Source organism: Haliotis rufescens, unplaced genomic scaffold (genome assembly GCF_023055435.1).
Source record: "Haliotis rufescens isolate VD_foot unplaced genomic scaffold, xgHalRufe1.0.p SCAF_16, whole genome shotgun sequence".
NCBI classification, from domain to species: Eukaryota; Metazoa; Mollusca; class Gastropoda; order Lepetellida; family Haliotidae; genus Haliotis; species Haliotis rufescens.
In genome coordinates this window covers 32,620,716-32,643,826 of record NW_025963846.1, presented here as the reverse complement: position 1 = coordinate 32,643,826, position 23,111 = coordinate 32,620,716, and the positions used below count along the sequence as shown (strand labels likewise).

The following is a 23,111-nucleotide window of genomic DNA, read 5'->3' as shown; positions in this document are numbered from 1 at the left end:
CGTTGAGTGAGTGAATAGGAAGGGAGGCTGAGTGAGTGAGGGGGGAGGACGTTGAGTGAGTGAGTTAGGGCGTGAAGGCGTGAGGGCGTTGAGTGAGTGAGTGAATAGGAAGGGAGGCTGAGTGAGTGAGTGAGGGGGAAGGACGTTGAGTGGGTGAGTTAGGGCGTGAGGGCGTGAGGATGTTGAGTGAGTGAGTTAGGGCGTGAGGGCGTGAGGATGTTGAGTGAGTGAGTGTATGGGAAGGGAGGCTGAGTGAGTGAGTGAGTGAGTGAGTGAGTGAGTGAATAGGAAGGGAGGCTGAGTAAGTGAGGGGGAAGGACGTTGAGTGAGTGAGTGAATAGGAAGGGAGGCTGAGTGAGTGAGTGAGTGAGTGAGTGAGTGAATAGGAAGGGAGGCTGAGTAAGTGAGGGGGAAGGACGTTGAGTGAGTGAGTGTAAGGGAAGGCAGGCTGAGTGAGTGAGTGAGTGAGTGTGTGAGTGAGTGAGCGAGTGAGTGAGTGAGTGAGTGAGTGAGTGAGAGTGAATAGGAAGGGAGGCTGAGTGAGTGAGTGAATAGAAAGGGAGGCTGAGTAAGTGAGGGGGAAGGACGTTGAGTGAGTGAGTGAATAGGAAGGGAGGCTGAGTGAGTGAGTGAATAGAAAGGGAGGCTGAGTAAGTGAGGGGGAAGGACGTTGAGTGAGTGAGTGAATAGGAAGGGAGGCTGAGTTAGTGAGTGAATAGAAAGGGAGGCTGAGTAAGTGAGGGGGAAGGACGTTGAGTGAGTGAGTGAATAGGAAGGGAGGCTGAGTGAGTGAGTGAATAGAAAGGGAGGCTGAGTAAGTGAGGGGGAAGGACGTTGAGTGAGTGAGTGAAAAGGAAGGGAGGCTGAGTGAATGAGTGAATAGGAAGGGAGGCTGAGTGAGTGAGTGAGTGAGTGAGTGTGTGGGAAGGGTTTTGAGTGAGTGAGTGTATGTGAGTGTGTGTGTGTGTGTGTGTGTGTGTGTGGGGGGGGGGGGGGGGGTAGGACGTTGAGTGAGTGAATTGGAAGGGAGGCTGAGTGAGTGAGTGAGTGGAGGGGAAGGACGTTGAGTGAGTGAATTGGGAGGGAGGCTGAGTGAGTGAGTGAGGGGGGAGGACGTTGAGTGAGTGAATGGGAAGGGAGGCTGAGTGAGTGAGGGGGAAGGACGTTGAGTGAGTGAGTTAGGGCGTGAGGGCGTGAGGGTGTTGAGTGAGTGAGTGAATAGGAAGGGAGGCTGAGTGAGTGAGTGAGTGAGTGAGTGAGTGAGTGAGTGAGTGAGTGAGTGAGTGAGTGAGTGAGTGAGTGAATAGGCAGGGAGGCTGAGTGAGTGAGTGAGTGAGTGAGTGAGTGAATAGAAAGGGAGGCTGAGTAAATGAGGGGGAAGGACGTTGAGTGAGTGAGTGAATAGGAAGGGAGACTGAGTGAGTGAGTGAGTGAGTGAGTGGGAAGGGTGTTGAGTGAGTGAGTGTATGGGACGGGAGGCTGAGTGAGTGAGTGAGTGAGGGGGGAGGACGTTGAGTGAGTGAATGGGAAGGGAGGCTGAGTGAGTGAGGGGGAAGGACGTTGAGTGAGTGAGTTAGGGCGTGAAGGCGTGAGGGCGTTGAGTGAGTGAGTGAATAGGAAGGGAGGCTGAGTGAGTGAGTGAGGGGGAAGGACGTTGAGTGGGTGAGTTAGGGCGTGAGGGCGTGAGGATGTTGAGTGAGTGAGTTAGGGCGTGAGGGCGTGAGGGTGTTGAGTGAGTGAGTGTATGGGAAGGGAGGCTGAGTGAGTGAGTGAGTGAGGGGGGAGGACGTTGAGTGAGTGAATGGGAAGGGAGGCTGAGTGAGTGAGTGAGGGGGGAGAACGTTGAGTGAGTGAATGGGAAGGGAGGCTGAGTGAGTGAGGGGAAGGACGTTGAGTGAGTGAGTTAGGGCGTGAGGGCGTGAGGGTGTTGAGTGAGTGAGTGAATAGGAAGGGAGGCTAAGTGAGTGAGTGAGTGAGTGAGTGAGTGAGTGAATAGGAAGGGAGGCTGAGTAAGTGAGGGGGGAAGGACGTTGAGTGAGTGAGTGTAAGGGAAGGGAGGCCGAGTGAGTGAGTGAGTGAGTGAGTGAGTGAGTGAGTGAGTGAGTGAGTGAGTGAGTCAGTGAGTGAGTGAGTGAGTAAGTGAGTGAGTGAGTGAATAGGAAGGGAGGCTCAGTGAGTGAGTGAGTGAGTGAGTGAGTGAGTGAGTGAGTGAGTGAGTGAGTGAGTGAATAGGAAGGGAGTATGAGTAAGTGAGGGGGAAGGACGTTGAGTGAGTGAGTGAATAGGAAGGGAGGCTGAGTGAGTGAGTGAGTGAGTGAATAGGAAGGGAGGCTGAGTAAGTGAGGGGGAAGGACGTTGAGTGAGTGAGTGAATAGGAAGGGAGGCTGAGTGAGTGAGTGAGTGAGTGAGTGAGTGAATAGGAAGGGAGGCTGAGTAAGTGAGGGGGAAGGACGTTGAGTGAGTGAGTGTAAGGGAAGGCAGGCTGAGTGAGTGAGTGAGTGAGTGTGTGAGTGAGTGAGCGAGTGAGTGAGTGAGTGAGTGAGTGAGTGAGAGTGAATAGGAAGGGAGGCTGAGTGAGTGAGTGAATAGAAAGGGAGGCTGAGTAAGTGAGGGGGAAGGACGTTGAGTGAGTGAGTGAATAGGAAGGGAGGCTGAGTGAGTGAGTGAATAGAAAGGGAGGCTGAGTAAGTGAGGGGGAAGGACGTTGAGTGAGTGAGTGAATAGGAAGGGAGGCTGAGTTAGTGAGTGAATAGAAAGGGAGGCTGAGTAAGTGAGGGGGAAGGACGTTGAGTGAGTGAGTGAATAGGAAGGGAGGCTGAGTGAGTGAGTGAATAGAAAGGGAGGCTGAGTAAGTGAGGGGGAAGGACGTTGAGTGAGTGAGTGAAAAGGAAGGGAGGCTGAGTGAATGAGTGAATAGGAAGGGAGGCTGAGTGAGTGAGTGAGTGAGTGAGTGTGTGGGAAGGGTTTTGAGTGAGTGAGTGTATGTGAGTGTGTGTGTGTGTGTGTGTGTGTGGGGGGGGGGGGGGGGGGGGGGGGGGGTAGGACGTTGAGTGAGTGAATTGGAAGGGAGGCTGAGTGAGTGAGTGAGTGGAGGGGAAGGACGTTGAGTGAGTGAATTGGGAGGGAGGCTGAGTGAGTGAGTGAGGGGGGAGGACGTTGAGTGAGTGAATGGGAAGGGAGGCTGAGTGAGTGAGGGGGAAGGACGTTGAGTGAGTGAGTTAGGGCGTGAGGGCGTGAGGGTGTTGAGTGAGTGAGTGAATAGGAAGGGAGGCTGAGTGAGTGAGTGAGTGAGTGAGTGAGTGAGTGAGTGAGTGAGTGAGTGAGTGAGTGAGTGAGTGAGTGAGTGAATAGGCAGGGAGGCTGAGTGAGTGAGTGAGTGAGTGAGTGAGTGAATAGAAAGGGAGGCTGAGTAAATGAGGGGGAAGGACGTTGAGTGAGTGAGTGAATAGGAAGGGAGACTGAGTGAGTGAGTGAGTGAGTGAGTGGGAAGGGTGTTGAGTGAGTGAGTGTATGGGACGGGAGGCTGAGTGAGTGAGTGAGTGAGGGGGGAGGACGTTGAGTGAGTGAATGGGAAGGGAGGCTGAGTGAGTGAGGGGGAAGGACGTTGAGTGAGTGAGTTAGGGCGTGAAGGCGTGAGGGCGTTGAGTGAGTGAGTGAATAGGAAGGGAGGCTGAGTGAGTGAGTGAGGGGGAAGGACGTTGAGTGGGTGAGTTAGGGCGTGAGGGCGTGAGGATGTTGAGTGAGTGAGTTAGGGCGTGAGGGCGTGAGGGTGTTGAGTGAGTGAGTGTATGGGAAGGGAGGCTGAGTGAGTGAGTGAGTGAGGGGGGAGGACGTTGAGTGAGTGAATGGGAAGGGAGGCTGAGTGAGTGAGTGAGGGGGGAGAACGTTGAGTGAGTGAATGGGAAGGGAGGCTGAGTGAGTGAGGGGAAGGACGTTGAGTGAGTGAGTTAGGGCGTGAGGGCGTGAGGGTGTTGAGTGAGTGAGTGAATAGGAAGGGAGGCTAAGTGAGTGAGTGAGTGAGTGAGTGAGTGAGTGAATAGGAAGGGAGGCTGAGTAAGTGAGGGGGGAAGGACGTTGAGTGAGTGAGTGTAAGGGAAGGGAGGCCGAGTGAGTGAGTGAGTGAGTGAGTGAGTGAGTGAGTGAGTGAGTGAGTGAGTGAGTCAGTGAGTGAGTGAGTGAGTAAGTGAGTGAGTGAGTGAATAGGAAGGGAGGCTGAGTGAGTGAGTGAGTGAGTGAGTGAGTGAGTGAGTGAGTGAGTGAGTGAGTGAGTGAATAGGAAGGGAGTATGAGTAAGTGAGGGGGAAGGACGTTGAGTGAGTGAGTGAATAGGAAGGGAGGCTGAGTGAGTGAGTGAGTGAGTGAGTGAGTGGGAAGGGTGTTGAGTGAGTGAGTGTATGGGAAGGGAGGCTGAGTGAGTGAGTGAGTGAGTGAGTAAGTGAGGGGGAAGGGTGTTGAGTGAGTGAGGGGGAGGGAGGCTGAGTGAGTGTTTGGGAAGGGAGGCTGAGTGAGTGAGTGAGGGGGAAGGACGTTGAGTGAGTGAGTGAGTGAATAGGAAGGGAGGCTGAGTAAGTGAGGGGGAAGGGGGCTGAGTGAGTGAGTGAATGGCGGGGGAGGGGCGTTGAGCGAGTGAGGGGGAGGGAGGCTGAGTGAGTGGGGGGAAGGACATTGTGTGAGTGTTTGGGAAGGGAGGCTGAGTGAGTGAGTGAGTGAATAGGAAGGGAGGCTGAGTGAGTGAGGGGGAAGGGGGGCTGAGTGAGTGAGTGAGTGGCGGGGGAGGGGCGTTGAGCGAGTGGGGAGGGATGCTGCGTAAGTGAGTGAGGGGGAAGGACGTTGAGTGAGTGAGTGAATAGGAAGGGAGACTGAGTGAGTGAGTGAGTGAGTGAGTGAGTGAGTGAGTGAGTGAGTGAGTGAGTGGGAAGGGTGTTGAGTGAGTGAGTGTATGGGAAGGGAGGCTGAGTAAGTGAGTGAGGGGGAAGGACGTTGAGTGTGTGAATGACAGGGGAGGGTGACACATATGTCAAATATATTTCGTGTCAGATCAAGGCTAAATTGGAACACAATCAAATCATCATGGACCATTATATCGTGCATATTATGTATTTTATGAACAACAAGCATTTCAGAATGTTGCAGTCACTGTGAACGTTTGTGACAAGGATTCAGATTTTAAATTAATTTATATCGACGGATGACAAAATCATTAAGTTCCGCACAGATAAATCAGCGTTGCTCAATAATGAGTGACGTCATGCTTCGTGTCAAATGTTCTGGGTGTATTGTATCCCAGGAACAAGGACACGTGACTTGATGCCGAGATTACACATGCGGTAATGACAAGATAAACCTGGTATAACATTTTTATTAGTAACATCATTGCCGAGAACAGTTACATTCCCGTATCAGTCAAGTATAGGAGTTAAGTGTTTTCTGCAATATAACGTATAACTGAACGTGATGCCATCACGCTGTAACTAAGTGTCTCATGATTGCCCAGCCATATTGTTAAAGCTCGTTGTCAAATACGTTCTGGCCTTTTTCACGCTACGCCATTACTTCGGAGAGTTTAAACGAATTGCTATCAGTACACAAGTCAATAAAATAAACATTTCCGTAATGGATTCTGATAAATCTTTAAAGCTAACAATTGTCTATCAATTACAATTATTTCGAGAGAGCGACTTCACTATTGATTTGTTGGCTGCAGACTTCACAGGACAATACCGTTTCATTTCCGCACTGAAACCCCCCGTATTCCGTCACTTGGCATTACATGTGCTGAAGCATACCCTTCAAAGACAGGCGCCATCGGCCATACACTACAATAACATGAGCGATGCCATGGCAAATAACGCTGAGCTGCCTTGTCCCATTGATCTGACACTCATCTGAACCAGGGAGGCTTATGACAAAATATTTGATACATTCTTTATGAACTGTTATGTTATGAAGCGATTTTGTTTTGAACAAGTTGCAGATATAATTTTTAAAACGCGTTAACGTCAATCAATGAATATAAGAGTCTGAGTGTGATGCAATAATTCTGAATTCAACAGAAGACAGGGGTGATCTTGACGTCCCAGGGTACCACAACAGAAGACAGGGGTGACCCTGACGTCCCAGGGCGCCACAACAGAAGACAGGGGTGATCCTGACGTCCCAGGGCGCCACAACAGAAGACAGGGGTGATCCTGACGTCCCAGGGCGCCACAACAGAAGACAGGGGTGATCCTGACGTCCCAGGGCGCCACAACAGAAGACAGGGGTGATCCTGACGTCCCAGGGCGCCACAAAAGAAGACAGGGGGGATTTCGACGTCCCAGGGCACCACACAATACGACTCCCTAAAAAGCTACTATGTACAAACACAAATGAAGGTGTAGCATCTAAGGGCCCATAAAGACACCAAGGAGTAAATCCCTTTACTATACCCCGCCCAGTAGAAGGGGCATCCCCTGTACCTGATACAACCAGGCAAGAACTGACATTAGTTGTCGTATGTTTAAAGAAGCTGCAGTAGGAGAGAGATTTGCCATGTATGATCAACACACCGAATACACGGTCAACACACTGAATGTATGATCAACATACTGAATGTATGATCAACACACTGAATACACGGTCAACACACTGAATACACGGTCAACACACTGAATACACGGTCAACACACTGAATGTATGATCAACACACTGAATGCACTATGCCACACCTTGCACCAAGCACTGTGTCACGCCTTGCACCAAGCACTGTGTGTCGCCCTAAAACAAGCACTGTGTCACGCCTTGCACCAAGCACTGTGTGACGCCCTGAAACAAGCACTGCGTCACGCCTTGCACCAAGCACTGTGTCACGCCTTGCACGAAGCACTGTGTCACGTCTTGCACAAAGCACTGTCTCACGCCTTGCACCACGCACCGTGTCCCGCCTTGCACCAAGCACTGTGTCACATCTTGTTTCACGCACTGAGTCAGGCACTGTGTCACGCCGAGCACCACGCACTGAGTCAGGCACTGTGTCACGCCATGCACCACGCACTGAGTCAGGCACTGTGTCACGCTGTGTACCACGCACTGAGTCAGGCACTGTGTCACGCTGTGTACCACGCACTGAGTCAGGCACTGTGTCACGCTGTGTACCACGCACTGTGTCAGGCACTGTGTCACGCCGTGCACCACGCACTGAGTCAGGCACTGTGTCACGCCGTGCACCACGCACTGTGTCAGGCACTGTGTCACGCCGTGCACCACGCACTGTGTAAGGCACTGTGTCACGCCGTGCACCACGCACTGTGTCAGGCACTGTGTCACGCCGTGCACCACGAACTGAGTCAGGCACTGTGTCATGCCGTGCACCACGCACTGTGTCAGGCACTGTGTCACGCCGTGCACCACGCACTGAATCAGGCACTGTATCAAGCCATGCACCACGCACTGTGTCAGGCACTGTAAGCTTCCTCTTGGACAAGCTCTAATTTCACAACAAAAATAATCTTATCTGTGTACTACGAGTTTATCGAATATTCAATATAAATATTCATGAGATGTTTTATTAACTCCATAAAATAAGGACGGCTAATCCTGAGATGGACCCAAACTAATAACACTAATATCCAAATAGTAATACAAGAGGCATTCTTGAGGAACAAAGCCATCAAGCTGGGGACAACTGGCTATCAATTTGCCAGTCCAAGTATTCCTGTCACTGCGGTAGGTCGCGATGGAGCCCACACTGTCTTCCCCTTGTGTGAGAGACCCCGGGTACAAAGGGACATACCCTATCCCCGTTCACCCTCTCTATAGCTAGTTGAGTCGACACTTACAGCAAGTCGAAGCAAATTATTCATGTAGCCAAGCCTGCTGTGTGGGGGTAGAAACAGTAGATGAGTCGCACCGCGGGACGGTTGTCAAGAGTGCCGGGCAGGGGCGTGAAGGGAGAGTTAAATACCCTTTGCTTACACACACCTCTAGGTCACGTGATGTCAGAGGCTTAGAAACACTATACTCGTACATCTTCCATATACATAACTCTATTTGTAACCATACTTAACATGTGTGTTTACTTTCAGAAAAGCCTCGGAAAACCATGTGAAGTTCAGATCTTGTCCTCTGCCCCGTTATCTTAAACCCTACCCACTCCACTGCAGGCGACACTAATGATGTCGGTGTACTTAATGTATGCGTGACGTATCGACTGTGTGCATCAGGTCATGGGATTCACGTTAAATGCGTGAAAACGTCATTTCCAGGTTCAGACATTTACCACATGTATATTCAAATGTCCGGAAATAGTTTTCCTCGTGTATTTTAAACGTTTATTTCAGGTCTTAACGTGCTATTATCAGGTTATCGTATTCGGTACATTTAACGACAGTTGCATATATAAAAAATACATAACTTCACACTTCAGTTTATGTGTCTTGTAAAAAAACATACCAACATACTGCAGCATTTTTTGTATTGCAATAAAGCATAACTTATAGTCGTACAGGATGTAACGGTCACACTCACTAGAAATTAAATACAATTTGACAAATTCCCCTGACACGTTAACACTCGTTACACGTGGATCAATGATACGATCAACGGAGAGGCAACTACATATGACCTTGTCATTTACTTCTGGCACTGTTGAACAGATCGGATTCGTCACAGCCGTCTTAAACCTGTCAGCCGTGGCTGTAAACATGCGCAGGTACGCTCCACAGCTCATTCACCGGTCTGCTGTGATGTGGTCACGTGTTGTTAGATGTTTCGAGAAAGGAATTCCCGGGAGCAATCACATTGTGACATCATTATCACTTCTAACTGAACATCACATTGAAACGCAAATAAATGACCTCTTAAACGATTTCTACACGAATAACGAGCAAAATTCAAAAGATAATTTGGTGAAGGATTTGCAAATAGCCATTAAACTGCTAAAGCATTAATTGAAATCTTGCCCAGAAAAAAATAACAGAGAAAACAATTTCCGTTTATAAATTAATTTACATTGTAAATCGCTTACATGCCGATCGTAATTCATGAAATAGTATTGACAACATGACGTCCGGAACATAGTAGAACATAGCATGACATAGTAGAGCATAGCAGGACATAGCAGAACATAGAAAAGCATAGCAGAACATAGTAGAACAGCAGAACATAACAGAACATAGCAGATCATAGCAGAACATAGAGGTACATAGCAGAACATAACAGAACATTGCAGAACATAGCAGACCACAGCAGAACATAGTTGAACATAACAGAACATAGCAGAACATAGCAGACCATAGCAGAACATAGTAGAACGTAACAGAACATAGTAGAACATAGCAGAACATAGTAGAACGTAACAGAACATAGTAGAACATAGCAGACCATAGCAGAACATAGTAAAACAAAGCAGAACATAGTAGAACATAATAGAACATAGTAGAACATAGAAGAACATAACAGAACATAGTAGAACATAACAGAACATAGCAGAACATAGTAAAACAAAGCAGAACATAGCAGAACATAACAGAACATAGCAGCACATAGTAGAACATAACAGAACATAGCAGACCATAGCAGAACATAGCAGAACATAGCAGAACATAGAACGTTATATTCGGTGATAGTATTACTTAACGAGTCTATGTTTGAATCACTGGCCCATTAACAGGATAAATATGTCATACACCTACTTTAACTGACTCTAGTATATTGTTGTTTACAACAGAATCGATAACTGTATGCATGGAGTGACTCCAGTCAAGGGCAGCCACAGGCTGGTGCTCCTGTTGAGTGCCTCGAGGGATGCAGACCTGTCTGAATATTTCACATTCCATCTCCAAAGCTCAGAGCCTGAGTCCCAGTTCACGTATAACCACTGGTAATTATGTTTCATGTTATTGAAGGAATTTTCTGTTGCACTAAACATTTCAAATTTGTTTTTCTATAATTATAAATTATCTAAACGTCCCCTTTCATCTTGTAAAGTACACTGATCATGTTTGGGAGTTTAGAAAGCCGCACTTCTGCTGTAACCGTACTTTTGTCGGACCATAACCAAATTATCTCCGATATCATAGCTATATACATTACGATATTACTGTATTTTTAATGAAATCCTCTTTAGTCACAGCTGACTTCGACACAGTAAACATGAACATTGTTCTTATTGTGATAGTGTTGGATACAGTAAACGAAAGGACTTTTCTCCATGAATGCGTGCATGGCAAATACACTAGACACTGTTATCGCTAATATCGGGACACCGAGAGGGTGATTACTCAGAGTCAGTGAGTCTGGAGTAACAGCGCATTGAACACTTTTCCCGTTATGTTACCGGGATTCTGCCTGATGTGAGAGAGAGTGAGTGAGTGAGTGAGTTGGGTTTAACGCCAGTTTCATCAGTTTCATCAGTATATCACGGCGTGTCAGCTTAATGTGGGAGGAAAGCCCGAAGTGATGCAGGTCTCAGACGTTTACCACTTCGGTGAAACCCACGAGCACGGGTATGGTGCTGACAAACCTAGAAACATAATCGGGGCGAACCAGGATTCGAACCCACAGTCATAGGTTTCTGGCGTGCCCAAGGGACGCAACTCTGCACAGCGAATCGCGGTGACTTAGATGACTGGGCCAATGACCAAAGATCCTGGGGATGTCCAAGGGACACAACACTGTACAACGAATTGTTGAACATTACACGATTGAATTGTCAGTGCTCTTCCGTCGAGATACACCTTACAGGATGTCAGTATCACCTCAGTATAACACCGACCTACACCTCACAGGATGTCAGTATCACCTCAGTATAACACCGACCTACACCTCACAGGATGTCAGTATCACCTCAGTATAACACCGACCTACACCTCACAGGATGTCAGTGTCACCTCACTATAACACCGACCTACACCTCACAGGATGTCAGTATCACCTCAGTATAACACCGACCTACACCTCACAGGATGTCATTATCACCTCACTATAACACCGACCTACACCTCACAGGGTGTCAGTATCACCTCAGTATAACACCGACCTACACCTCACAGGATGTCAGTATCACCTCAGTATAACACCGACCTACACCTCACAGGATGTCAGTATCACTTATGTTTCGTATTTATCTCACACCATGATATCAAACACATATATCATACACAGGCATACAGACTTACATCAACTTTTTCTCGCAGAAAATTTACTACCAATAGTAAAGAGTCAGATTTGTTATTTGAGCCAGGTACTTCAGTCAAAGTTTCTTTGCATTAAGGCAGCCACATTTGGTGAAAGGCTCTGGTCTGCAAGCACCACACATGATTGGTCTGTCAGCGCCTTGGACACTGTCTGGCTGGCTCCACTCGAGCTACTGGAACGCTGTCTGGATGGCTCCACTCGAGCTACTGGGACACTGTCTGGCTGGCTCCACTCGAGCTACTGGGACACTGTCTGGCTGGCTCCACTCGAGCTACTGGGACGCTGTCTGGATGGCTCCACTCGAGCTACTGGGACACTGTCTGGCTGGCTCCACTCGAGCTACTGGGACACTGTCTGGATGGCTCCACTCGAGCTACTTGGGACACTGTCTGGCTGGCTCCACTCGATTAGTGGAATTCAGAGGTTGGATACGCAGTGTTGTATGTAGATCATAACACTATCGTGGAACCCTGAACACAGAATTAATAATGTTCCCGTGTCCTCCTTTCGCAAGCAGGCTTGACTGACGGTGGAGGTAAATAGGCCTATTGAAGTCTAAACTCATTGACAACAACAACAACTGTCAAACCTTTACCAGACGATTAAGACATAAAAGCCAGAGACGTTTAGTCTGGTGTTCGGTGCAAAATTAGTTCTGAGATCAACCCGGCGGACGTTAGTGTGTGAGGAACGTAGAAGTTATATGCAGACTCACTGGAGTCCCGAAAACCCTAACGCTAACCCTAGCCCTAACCCTGATCCTAACCCTAACCCTAACCCTAACCCTAACGCTAACGCTAACGCTAACCCTAACCCTAACGCTAACGCTAACCCTAACGCTAACCCTCGCCCTAACCCTGACCCTAATGCTAACCCTCGCCCTAACCCTGACCCTAACCCTGACCCTAACCCTAACCCTAACGCTAACCCTAACCCTAACCCTAACGCTAACGCTAACGCTAACGCTAACCCTAACGCTAACCCTCGCCCTAACCCTGACCCTAACGCTAACCCTAACCCTAACCCTGACCCTAACCCTAACGTTAACCCTAACCCTAACGCTAACGCTAACGCTAACGCTAACCCTAACGCTAACGCTAACCCTAACGCTAACCCTCGCCCTAACCCTGACCCTAATGCTAACCCTCGCCCTAACCCTGACCCTAACCCTGACCCTAACCCTAACCCTAACGCTAACCCTAACCCTAACCCTAACGCTAACGCTAACCCTAACGCTAACCCTCGCCCTAACCCTGATCCTAACCCTAACCCTAACCCTAACGCTAACGCTAACCCTAACCCTAACCCTAACGCTAACGCTAACCCTAACGCTAACCCTCGCCCTAACCCTGACCCTAACGCTAACCATCGCCCTAACCCTGACCCTAACCCTTACGTTAACCCTAACGCTAACCCTAACGCTAACCCTAACGCTAACCCTCGCCCTAACCCTGACCCTAACGCTAACCCTCGCCCTAACCCTGATCCTAACCCTGACCCTAACGCTAACCCTAACGCTAACCATCGGCCAAACCCTGACTGAAAGCAGCAGCGAAACAACAGCACAGCACCGGTTGCAAGCAGGGTTCATAAACCACGCCAGAAAATAACATTCCACTACTCCTGCAGGTATCAATATATACTCTGCAAAAAGACGAAACACAAACGTGATTTTAGATATATATTTTATTTATCATATAAAAATTAACAGATGGTAATCGATTGTTCAAATTTGCACACTTCATTCTCACTGACCCACGTTCCGTATAACACCCATGGAACAATAAAGTTTCAAGGTGAAGGTCATCTGTTCTCAATATCTTGAAGAGCCACCATTAGAGTCCACAACTGACTGGCGTCGTTGTCAGATAAGAGCAGCAGCAGAGGCAGTCAGATCCCGAATTGTGCCTTTGGGAATGTTCACCAACTCTGACTGCAGGGCTTGAGCCAAGTGTCGGAGATTCGGTCCTTGTTGCTGACGTGCTGGCAGTCGTTGATCCAGTGCATCCCATAGATGCTCAGTTGGGTTTAAATCTGGAGACCTAGAGGGCCTAGGCAGGACTGGATGTTGTGATTCCTTAAACAGGCTGTTGTCAGTCTTGCCGTGTACGGTCGGGCGTTGTCTTGTTGGAAAATGACGTTCGCTTGTTACACAATGGGAAGTATTAGTGGCCGAAGAATCGCATCCGTGTAATGTTGTGTCTTTAAATTCCCTTGAATTTGCACCAAGTCTGTTCTACCAGTGTAGGAGATGGCGGCCCACATCATCACACTGCCACCGAAAAATCTGTCCGCTTCCTGCATACAGTCCCTTGCATAACGTTTCCCGCGACGCCTGTAAACAAAACGTATTCCATGCACACGGCGATGCGTTAAAAGTGACTCGTCACAAAACTAAACGTGTCTCTATCGCAGTTGTGGCCATACTCTGTGAACTTGACATAATTGACGTCGCAGCCGACGATGCAGGTCCGTCAAACGGATCCCTCGAACTGGTCGTCCAGCGCGAATACCTTCACCGCGTAAACGGTTCCTCGCTGTCTGGGCCGACATCCTACGCAATCGTGGTGTTGTCGTAGTTGTAGAGGTAGACGTGGTGGTTCGTTGACGTAAGGGACGTAGCTGTATGAATCTGTCTTTTGCTCTAGTAGTGATACAAGGTCGACCGGATCTTGAAAGGTCCCGTGTGTCTGATAATGGTTTCACCGTCTTGTAATGGTGTTTGGTGCTACGTGGAAAAACCTGTCTACGGCCGAAGATAACTCGAGTGTATGCAGTAGGCAGATGGCGTTGTTGCGTTGGGCTTCCGTCATTCATGTTTTAGCTGTGACTTGTTGTCAAGCAAACAAAACCCAAACATGTTCATAGCCCAACAAGTGATGTTTCATGTGCACATTAATTACGTGTGCTTCGGCGCCAAGCGCTCACGTGTTTTTTTGTGGGTTTTGTTGCGTGTTTCTCCATCGTTTCACTAAATGTCAGAAGTATCCACACAAATCAACCCCAATCAATGCAGAAATGACGAATGTATTCCTGGTTTTAATTTTGTTTAGGTATTGGCAACACTCTGTCAGATATTTACCATTTTACTACCTTTGCGGGATTTGTTTGCATATATATATATATATATATATATATATATATATCGTTATGTTGATATATCAAATATACATCTCACTCGGATTGATATAACAATATGCTTATCACTCGAGCGGTTTGATATGTCCAAATACACGTAACCCGTTATGTTGATAAATCAATATACATGTTAATTGTCTTGTCTGATGTGTCCAAGTATATGCCACCCGTCGTGTTGATATATCTATAAACACATCAGTGGTATTATGTGCTATATCAATACGTATATCACTCGCGGCGTGTCAGCTTAACATGGGAGGAAAGCAGGTCTGAGACGTTTACCACTTCGGTGAAACCCATGAGGATGGGTATGGTGCTGACAAACCTAGAACCGGGATTCGAACCCACAATCATAGGTTTCTGGCGTGCCCAAGGGACGCAACTCTGCACAACGAATGGCGGCGCCTTAGACGACTGGGCCAGAGATTCAGTACCACATTACTACAAGCAAGGCCATTACTCATTACTCAAACTCATTACGGAGATATGAGAAACAACGATTCAGTGTGAATGAGTAAATAATGATGTTTTTAAATAACAAAAAAGAAACAAATTCACGTCCAAAATAAAAACTTTTTTGTCAATATCACACAAGTTGATAAGTACATGTCAAGGAGCTTTCAAGAACGTCTTAGATTTAACATTAAACGCCCTGTGTAGCAATTATGGGTGGGGTGTGGGGTGTGTGTGGGGAGCTGGTGGGAGGGGACACAGCGCTGTTTACCGGGTATCTGTGTCAATTGTTGTGTACACAGCACCTCCTGGCTCGGCCGCCCACACACCGCCCACCCGTGCAGTCAGTCAGTCAGTCAGTCAGGTTTATTAATGTGTGTGTTATGTCAGATACGGGAACAACAACATATCTACACGGTAGTTGGGAACAAACACATTCATTTGTTATGTTCCTGTTCTTTGAGGACATGTAAGGTTAAAAGGTCAATTATTATTCCGGGGCGATGCGCCGGCGTCCAACTACGCGACTTCGCCCTGTCGGGTATCCAGCAATAAACACACACATCGTTGTATTGTTGTTACACAGCTGTGACCTTGGTCACGTGACAAAGATAAATTTCATGTATTTATGTTTGTGACGAACCCTTTTAAAGATCTATCTAATTGTTCAGATATATTCTCCAATCATTCTGATCCAATATGTAAACTTGTAAACAACTCGCCGATGAGATGCTGAGACATGAAGAAGAGCAGGAAGCCCTGTCGGTGTTTAATAACACGGAAATAATTGATCAAGGATGTGGTTCAATCTTCTGTCATCATCATCCAACAGGTTTGATGCTCAACCTGAGAGTGTCAGTTTTCGTAAAGCAAAAACGATGACACAAAATGGTTCACAAGACCGATCAGCAAGTTTTTGAACAAATTCAATTCGATTAACACAGGTTTGTGGTATGGTGATCCGGATTACCCACAAATGCTGATATCGTAAAGGGCGTGGCTTGCCTGGGTATGCGACTAATCAATCAATTTGATTGATAGACGGTGAAGGTGAGGTGACAGGTGGACGTCAATCAGATCATCCTGAGACGTAGGGACATGATGAGGTCAACAGTATATAGCCTATAATAGTTACAACACGATTAGGATTTATATGACATGAAACATGAAAACATTACAATCTGGGCACAAGCATACTGTACGTACAACGGTGACTGATATTCTAAAACCACCAGCAGTTGAATAATCGCACGTACCCGTATTTCAAGTTCGTATGAATAATCGTGGTTATTAATAACCAGAATATTTGAAAATACCCTAGTTGTGTATTTGTTACCCTCTAACTCAAGGACTGTCATTATCCCTGAGTATCACATACAATGTCCGTGACGTCACTATCACATACAGTGTCCATGACGACAGCTAGGCCACGTCATGAAGGACAGGGGAAGGTTCCTCTGGACCAGCCGAGAAATCGCCATCTTTGCGTCTGACGTAGTGCTGGCTCATTCGATATGTTAAATGTGGGCTTTCACTAGTACATCAGTTCACATGAGACTCGCCAGGCAGCATTAGAGTTCTTCAATGGCACAAAAGCTGGCAGTTTTTTCCCACAAGGATACAATATTTATGATTTTACGTTCGTTCGCAAATGAATGACATACGTTACGAAAACGGTGTTGATGTTTTTGTTATATCTTTGTTTATGAAAATGAAAGAATGAATGAATGTTATTTAACTCTGCAGCTGGAATATTTCCATTGTATATACTGATGATATTATTTTGCCAAACTCGACACTGAATCCATGTAATAGGACATCAAACACGTGTATGCTACGTAAGAGCACGTTATTACACAACATGATAAAACAAGTTTCAACTCGGCTTAAGATAACCAATTCCTTAAGGAGAAGCAATGACGTCACAGCACCCAGGTGACCAGCCCGCATGCACACTGCAGTTCGTGTGGTGTAGTTGCGTGAAGATGGCATCATGTACCATGTTTGACAAGGCAGGGCCCAGCCTCCAGATAGCTGTGTCTGCAGTGCCCATTGGCCACGCTGTCCGCCATATCAGGTGAAGATGCTAATTACCCTCAACACTGAGTTGACAAAGAATCGAAAACGGACCTTCCTGACTAGCACCAATAAATAAACATCTTGTCTCGCCAGGACGGCTCCCCTTACCACATGTGACGGCTAAGGTTATTGCAAAAGACGGGGTTGAAAGGGCCCTGAAAACATATATCCCGTTAATGCGAGCAGCAACGAAACTCAGGCTTGGTCTGCAAGAACTCCATGTATCGAATTAGCCACACCGACGAACCTTTGGCCCTCTAAACTGTACGCTCGCCATATATTAGCCTATTCCTACCCAGGCAGTGTGATGTTGTTTGTGTTATCTTGTACGTCTTAGCTTTCGTTTTTATTTCCATTGTTGGAAAAGAAGTTGTCGAGGAATGTCGCCTGCAGCAGTGGGACCTACAGTGATACCTAGATGGCGGATGACAGAGGTGTGTTTTACCAACCAGGATACATCTGCAGCAAATTAATCCTTCACGTGGGTTTCTCGGGTACTTGGGCTATTGCTTTCAGGATTTTTTCCCAGTGATCTATGTCATTGTCTTTCCAAAGGCAGAGGCTAGGTGGGGGATGACGCGGATACAAGCAGTTAACACATGCTGAAGGTAAAGACGGGATTACAGCAGATAGCTGAGCTGTCTCGTGTTAACAAGACTTAAACTTGAGATGTTCAGGTGGTGCCCTGACATCGCCACGGACCAGAAAGCCCAAGGAGGAGGCTGTTTCCGTCACGTCACGGTACAAATCAAAGGGGTATCAATTTATCTTGCGCGAAGTTTCTTTCTCTTCCAATGAATATGTTTAGTAGGAATCATTTTCTAGGAATGGTTGTATCATTGTATGTCATTTTAACTCTTCTTGTTGAATGGCTAACAAGAGTAAAGTACACAAGCTGAAAGATTAAAACAAGCATAAAACACATCAAAGATGATCATACAACAATATGCGTTCATTGCCTACCTTCCGTCCAGCTCTGTTATTATGAAGATTCATCAACGATCTGGCACTCTCTGCTATTTCCCGAGCATCCATAAATTTACGTGCTAATTTCAATCCGTATTTAATATCGGCACTACACCCGCCCCACTTCCACCCCTCGGGGGCGAGTTTACCGTCCATTTTGTCTTTATCACAGCTACAGTTAGTGAGGTTGCCAAGACTGCACGACTGGGTGATGGCATATGTAACTCCCGCCGAACTTATTGCGTAACTGAAGGCAGCTTCACGACTTCCTGCAAAAGAAAGTGCATCATTATGAATCGAGTGAAGGTCAAGGTTAGTTCAGGGCGTGCATCTGACCTTTGCTCCTGGTAACAGAATAACACACGTGGTTAGGTGAGATGGTAATTATATCTCAAATGTTTGACAAAGAGTCATAAACGTCCCCAGCACACATATACAGCGTTTGGGGCCCGACGTCACAGATTCAGCGTTATATGCCTGACGTCTCAGATACAGCGTTATATGCCTAACGTCACATATACAGCGTTATATGCCTGACGTCACAGATTCAGCGTTATGTGCCTTACGTCACAGATACAGCGTTATATGCCTGACGTCACATATACAGCGTTATATGCCTGACGTCACAGATTCAGCGTTATATGCCTGACGTCTCAGATACAGCGTTACGTGCCCGACGTCACAGATTCAGCGTTATGTGCCTTACGTCACAGATACAGCGTTATATGCCCGACGTCCACAGCCGCTTACATCAACATTAAACTACTGACCATAGTCAGAATATCGTCGATTTAAATAACAGCCCGCTTGAATAAGTAATAAATAACTGATTTTAGTCAGAATACCCTACATGTAACCACAGTCCTCTTACGTAAATATTGAATTCCTAACCAAAGTCAGAATATCGTTTATTTGACAAACTGTCTGCTAACAGAAGTATAGAATTACTGACCTTAGCCACAAATATCGAAGATGTAACAATCCCCGTACATAAATAATAACTAACCATCTTCGCACTAACGTAGATTTTGTATCGAGATTAGATATTTCTTTCAGCTCCAGCTACAAAACCAGATACTTTATTACATACAACTATGAGCCAGAATATTTTTAAGAACACCTTGCAGCAATGTCATTTTTGTGGTCGGGAATTTCGTTCTTGAAGCATGATTATTTTTTATTACAATTTTTTTCGGGGACAATTGAATGTTCACAGAAGAAACCCATCATCACTAAATTAAATAATAGACTTACAAATTCAATCTATATCTCAATGTCCACCCCCTCCCACAGCTTTGTGGTAGAATGCTTCACCTTAATGAAACATACGAGTAGCATTGTGGTGGAAAAGGTTTATGGTAGGATGTTTCACCTTCATAAAGCTTAAGACCAGCTTTGTGGTAGAATGCCTCACCTTAATAAAGCTTACAGACAGATTTATGGTAAAATGCTTCGCCTTAATAAAGCTTACGAGCAGATTTATGGTATAATGCTTCGCCTTAATAAAGCTTACGAACAGATTTATGGTAAAATGCTTCACCTTAATAAATCTTACAGACAGATTTATTGTAAAATGCTTCACCTTAATAAATCTTACGAACAGATTTATGGTAAAATGCTTCGACTTAATAAAGCTTACGAACAGATTTATGGTAAAATGCTTCACCTTAATAAAGCTTACGAACAGATTTATGACAAAATGCTTCGCCTTAATAAAGCTTACGAGCAGATTTATGGTAAAATGCTTCACCTTAATAAATCTTATGAACAGATTTATGGTAAAATCCTTCGCCTTAGTAAATCTTATGAACAGATTTATGGTAAAATGCTTCGCCTTAATAAATCTTATGAACAGATTTATGGTAAAATGCTTCGCCTTAATAAAGCTTACAAACAGACTTATGGTAAAAGGCTTCACCTTAATAAAGCTTACGAATAGGTTAAGGGTAGAATATTTCACCTTAATAAAGCTTACGAACAGGTCTGTGGTAAGATGATTCGTCTTAATGCTCAGGAACAGCTTTATGGTACATAAATTCACCTTAATAAAGCTTACGAATAGGTTAAGGGTAGAATATTTCACCTTAATAAAGCTTACGAAGAGGTATAGCTTAGAATATTTCACCTTAATAAAGCTTACAAACAGGTTTGTGATAAAATGCTTCGCCTTAATAAATCTTACGGACAGATTAATTGTAAAATGCTTCACCTTAATAAATCTTACGAACAGATTTATGGTAAAATGCTTCGCCTTAATAAAGCTTACGAACAGATTTATGGTAAAATGCTTCGCCTTAATAAATCTTATGAACAGATTTATGGTAAAATGCTTCGCCTTAATAAATCTTACGAACAGATTTATGGTAAAATGCTTCGCCTTAATAAATCTTACGAACAGATTTATGATAAAATGCTTCGCCTTAATAAATCTTACGAGCAGATTTATTATAAAATCCTTCACCTTAATAAATCTTACGGACAGATTAATTGTAAAATGCTTCACCTTAATAAATCTTACGAACAGATTTATGGTAAAATGCTTCGCCTTAATAAAGCTTACAGACAGATTTATGGTAAAATGCTTCACCTTAATAAATCTTATGAACAGATTTATGGTAAAATGCTTCGCCTTAATAAAGCTTACGAGCAGATTTATTGTAAAATGCTTCACCTTAATAAATCTTACAGACAGATTTATTGTAAAATGCTTCACCTTAATAAATCTTACGAACAGATTTATGGTAAAATGCTTCGCCTTAATAAAGCTTACGAACAGATTTATGGTAAAATGCTTCACCTTAATAAAGCTTACGAACAGATTTATGACAAAATGCTTCGCCTTAATAAAGCTTACGAGCAGATTTATGGTAAAATGCTTCACCTTAATAAATCTTATGAACAGATTTATGGTAAAATGCTTCGCCTTAATAAATGTTATGAACAGATTTATGGTAAAATGCTTCGCCTTGATAAATCTTATGAACAGATTTATGTTAAAATGCTTCGCCTTAATAAATCTTATGAACAGATTTATGGTAAAATGCTTCGCCTTAATAAAGCTTACAAACAGACTTATGGTAAAATGCTTCACCTTAATAAAGCTTACGAATAGGTTAAGGGTAGAATATTTCACCTTAATAAAGCTTACGAACAGGTCTGTGGTAAGATGATTCGTCTAAATGCTCAGGAACAGCTTTATGGTACATAAATTCACCTTAATAAAGCTTAAGAATAGTTTACGGGTAGAATATTTCACCTTAATAAAGCTTACGAAGAGGTATAGCGTAGAATATTTCACCTTAATAAAGCTTACAAACAGGTTTGTGATAAAATGATTCGCCTTAATAAAGCTTACGAACAGTTTTATGGTAAAATGCTTCCCGCACTTCGCAGTATGCCAGCGTTAAATCACAATGTATGCTCCACGTCGACAAGACACATTACACATCAATCATCAATTTTATTTATTTTGTTACAGGGCATGAAATACGTTCTTCTATGATGACCATATTTCGTGATATCGTGAAAGCGATATTTGAATTAAAGCAAACCATTATTGACTGAGAGAGCGCTGTCCCTGCTATCTTTTGACAAATTGTTGACCACATTTGTTACACATGAAATGATATGATTAATGTGAAACCCATTCAAGTTTGCAGCTCCGTTATGTTGAAGTGTTGCGTTCTCGCTTTCTTAGTTCAAGCTTCTTTATTAAAGACACGTCCATTTATGTTGATTTTTAAGAAATGATACTTTATTTATCAAGTTGAAAAACATTTGTTGTCCTCTTTCAGCTACTTTAGCTACCTGCACGTGTACCCTACTTACATCAATGACCTTAAAAGTATTCTGTAAAGCCAAAGAACAAATACTCAAGTTTGTCGTCAACTAAGCGATTTCTTATTGCGACAACGGCAATGATCGGTGACATATCGTGTTGGGTTAAGTGAGTGAGTGAGGTTGGTTTACGCCGATTGTATCAATCTGCCAGCAATATCACGGCGAAGAACATCAGAAATAGGCTTCACACATTGTACCCATGTGGGGAATTGAACCTGGGTCTTCAGCGTGAAGAGCGAACGCTTCAACCACTAGGCTACCCAACTGCCTGTTGGGTTAAGACGTTATAGTAAAACACGTTCAAAAAACAAAATTACTGTTCAATGTTTTACCAGAATTGTGAGTTAGGGATAGTATTGATTTCTAATGCAGGGTATCCTTCTTCCTTCTCTCGTGTATTCAAATCCTACTTCTTAATCTCGAGTGGGCTCTGTAAGCCTAGATAAATGTTTATAGAAAACACTGTGCACAAAAGACGATCGTTCGGCGTTATTGGTGTAAACAGACGTTGACCAGGGTGTCCCAGATGATACCATCCACACCTCACCACGATGACCACCCATGGCATGCTGGGCAAGCCAAAGGTTCAACTCTCGCCACAAGAGCGATATCCTCAATGCCTCCAGCAATATGTGAATGTAGATGCAAAGCTATCACACTATGGGCAACACGGGTCCCAAGGCCAGCCCCAAACATGGAGTTGTGCTTTACATGATATCCTAATCTTCACATGTCATTTGTCAGCGAGGGTGAGCCAGCTGTAGCCAGTTCGTGCTAATGTGTGTCTTATCTGCTGCTCCTCCGAAACAGCAAGGTGAAACGAATGTCCTGTGAAAGGTCATGTTGAGGTGATTAACTGAATGCCGGGATGGCATACAGGGGGTTTCTTTGTCAGACGAGGCAGTTTAGAGGCTGGATTAGCGGATAAAGGGATTAACTATTAGACGGTTCAACATAGCGCAGTTACATATTTTACAATTTAAAGGTTTTGTACGATAAACCACGGAGCGCTGGAGCCAAGCTGAAATCATACTGAGTACATCTCTCTTTACAACATCAAATCTAGTCGTTTGTAAATCCAATATGCCAAAACGACATCGTGACTATCTTTGCATGCAGTTTTGTCAATTTGATATATTTTTTTATTTTTATGGGGGTGGGTCAAAAAAGTCCTTATTGATGTATGTGAATCTGGTTCCCGTGATAAATGATGTTGATTATAATACATAACATGTGGGCTATGACTCTTGTAGTAAAAGTTTGTTACTGTAGCATGGAGTAAATATGTAGCAATACATCGAATGTGATAAAGGTCGTGGATTACCCGGTGATACAGACATGTAAATGTTCTCAAGCAGAAGAAAGAGCTTACAGTAGACACAAGGGATTTAACAGTATTGACCGAAAATAAGCAATCTATCAATTTTAACATTGGTAACATTGGATCATGGCGATGCCAA

General features: G+C 45.0%; 1 protein-coding gene across 2 annotated transcripts in view; it reads right to left on the bottom strand.

The window, feature by feature from the left end:
• The window catches only part of LOC124118950 (protein Wnt-7b-like), a 123,786-nt gene that overhangs the window by 16,635 nt on the left and 84,040 nt on the right, over positions 1-23,111 (bottom strand). For both annotated transcript variants that reach the window (XM_046481282.2, XM_046481283.2), the window contains exon 3: positions 17,809-18,080. In XM_046481282.2, coding sequence (XP_046337238.2) covers positions 17,809-18,080 — 272 coding nt within the window. The remainder of the gene's footprint in view (positions 1-17,808; positions 18,081-23,111) is intronic.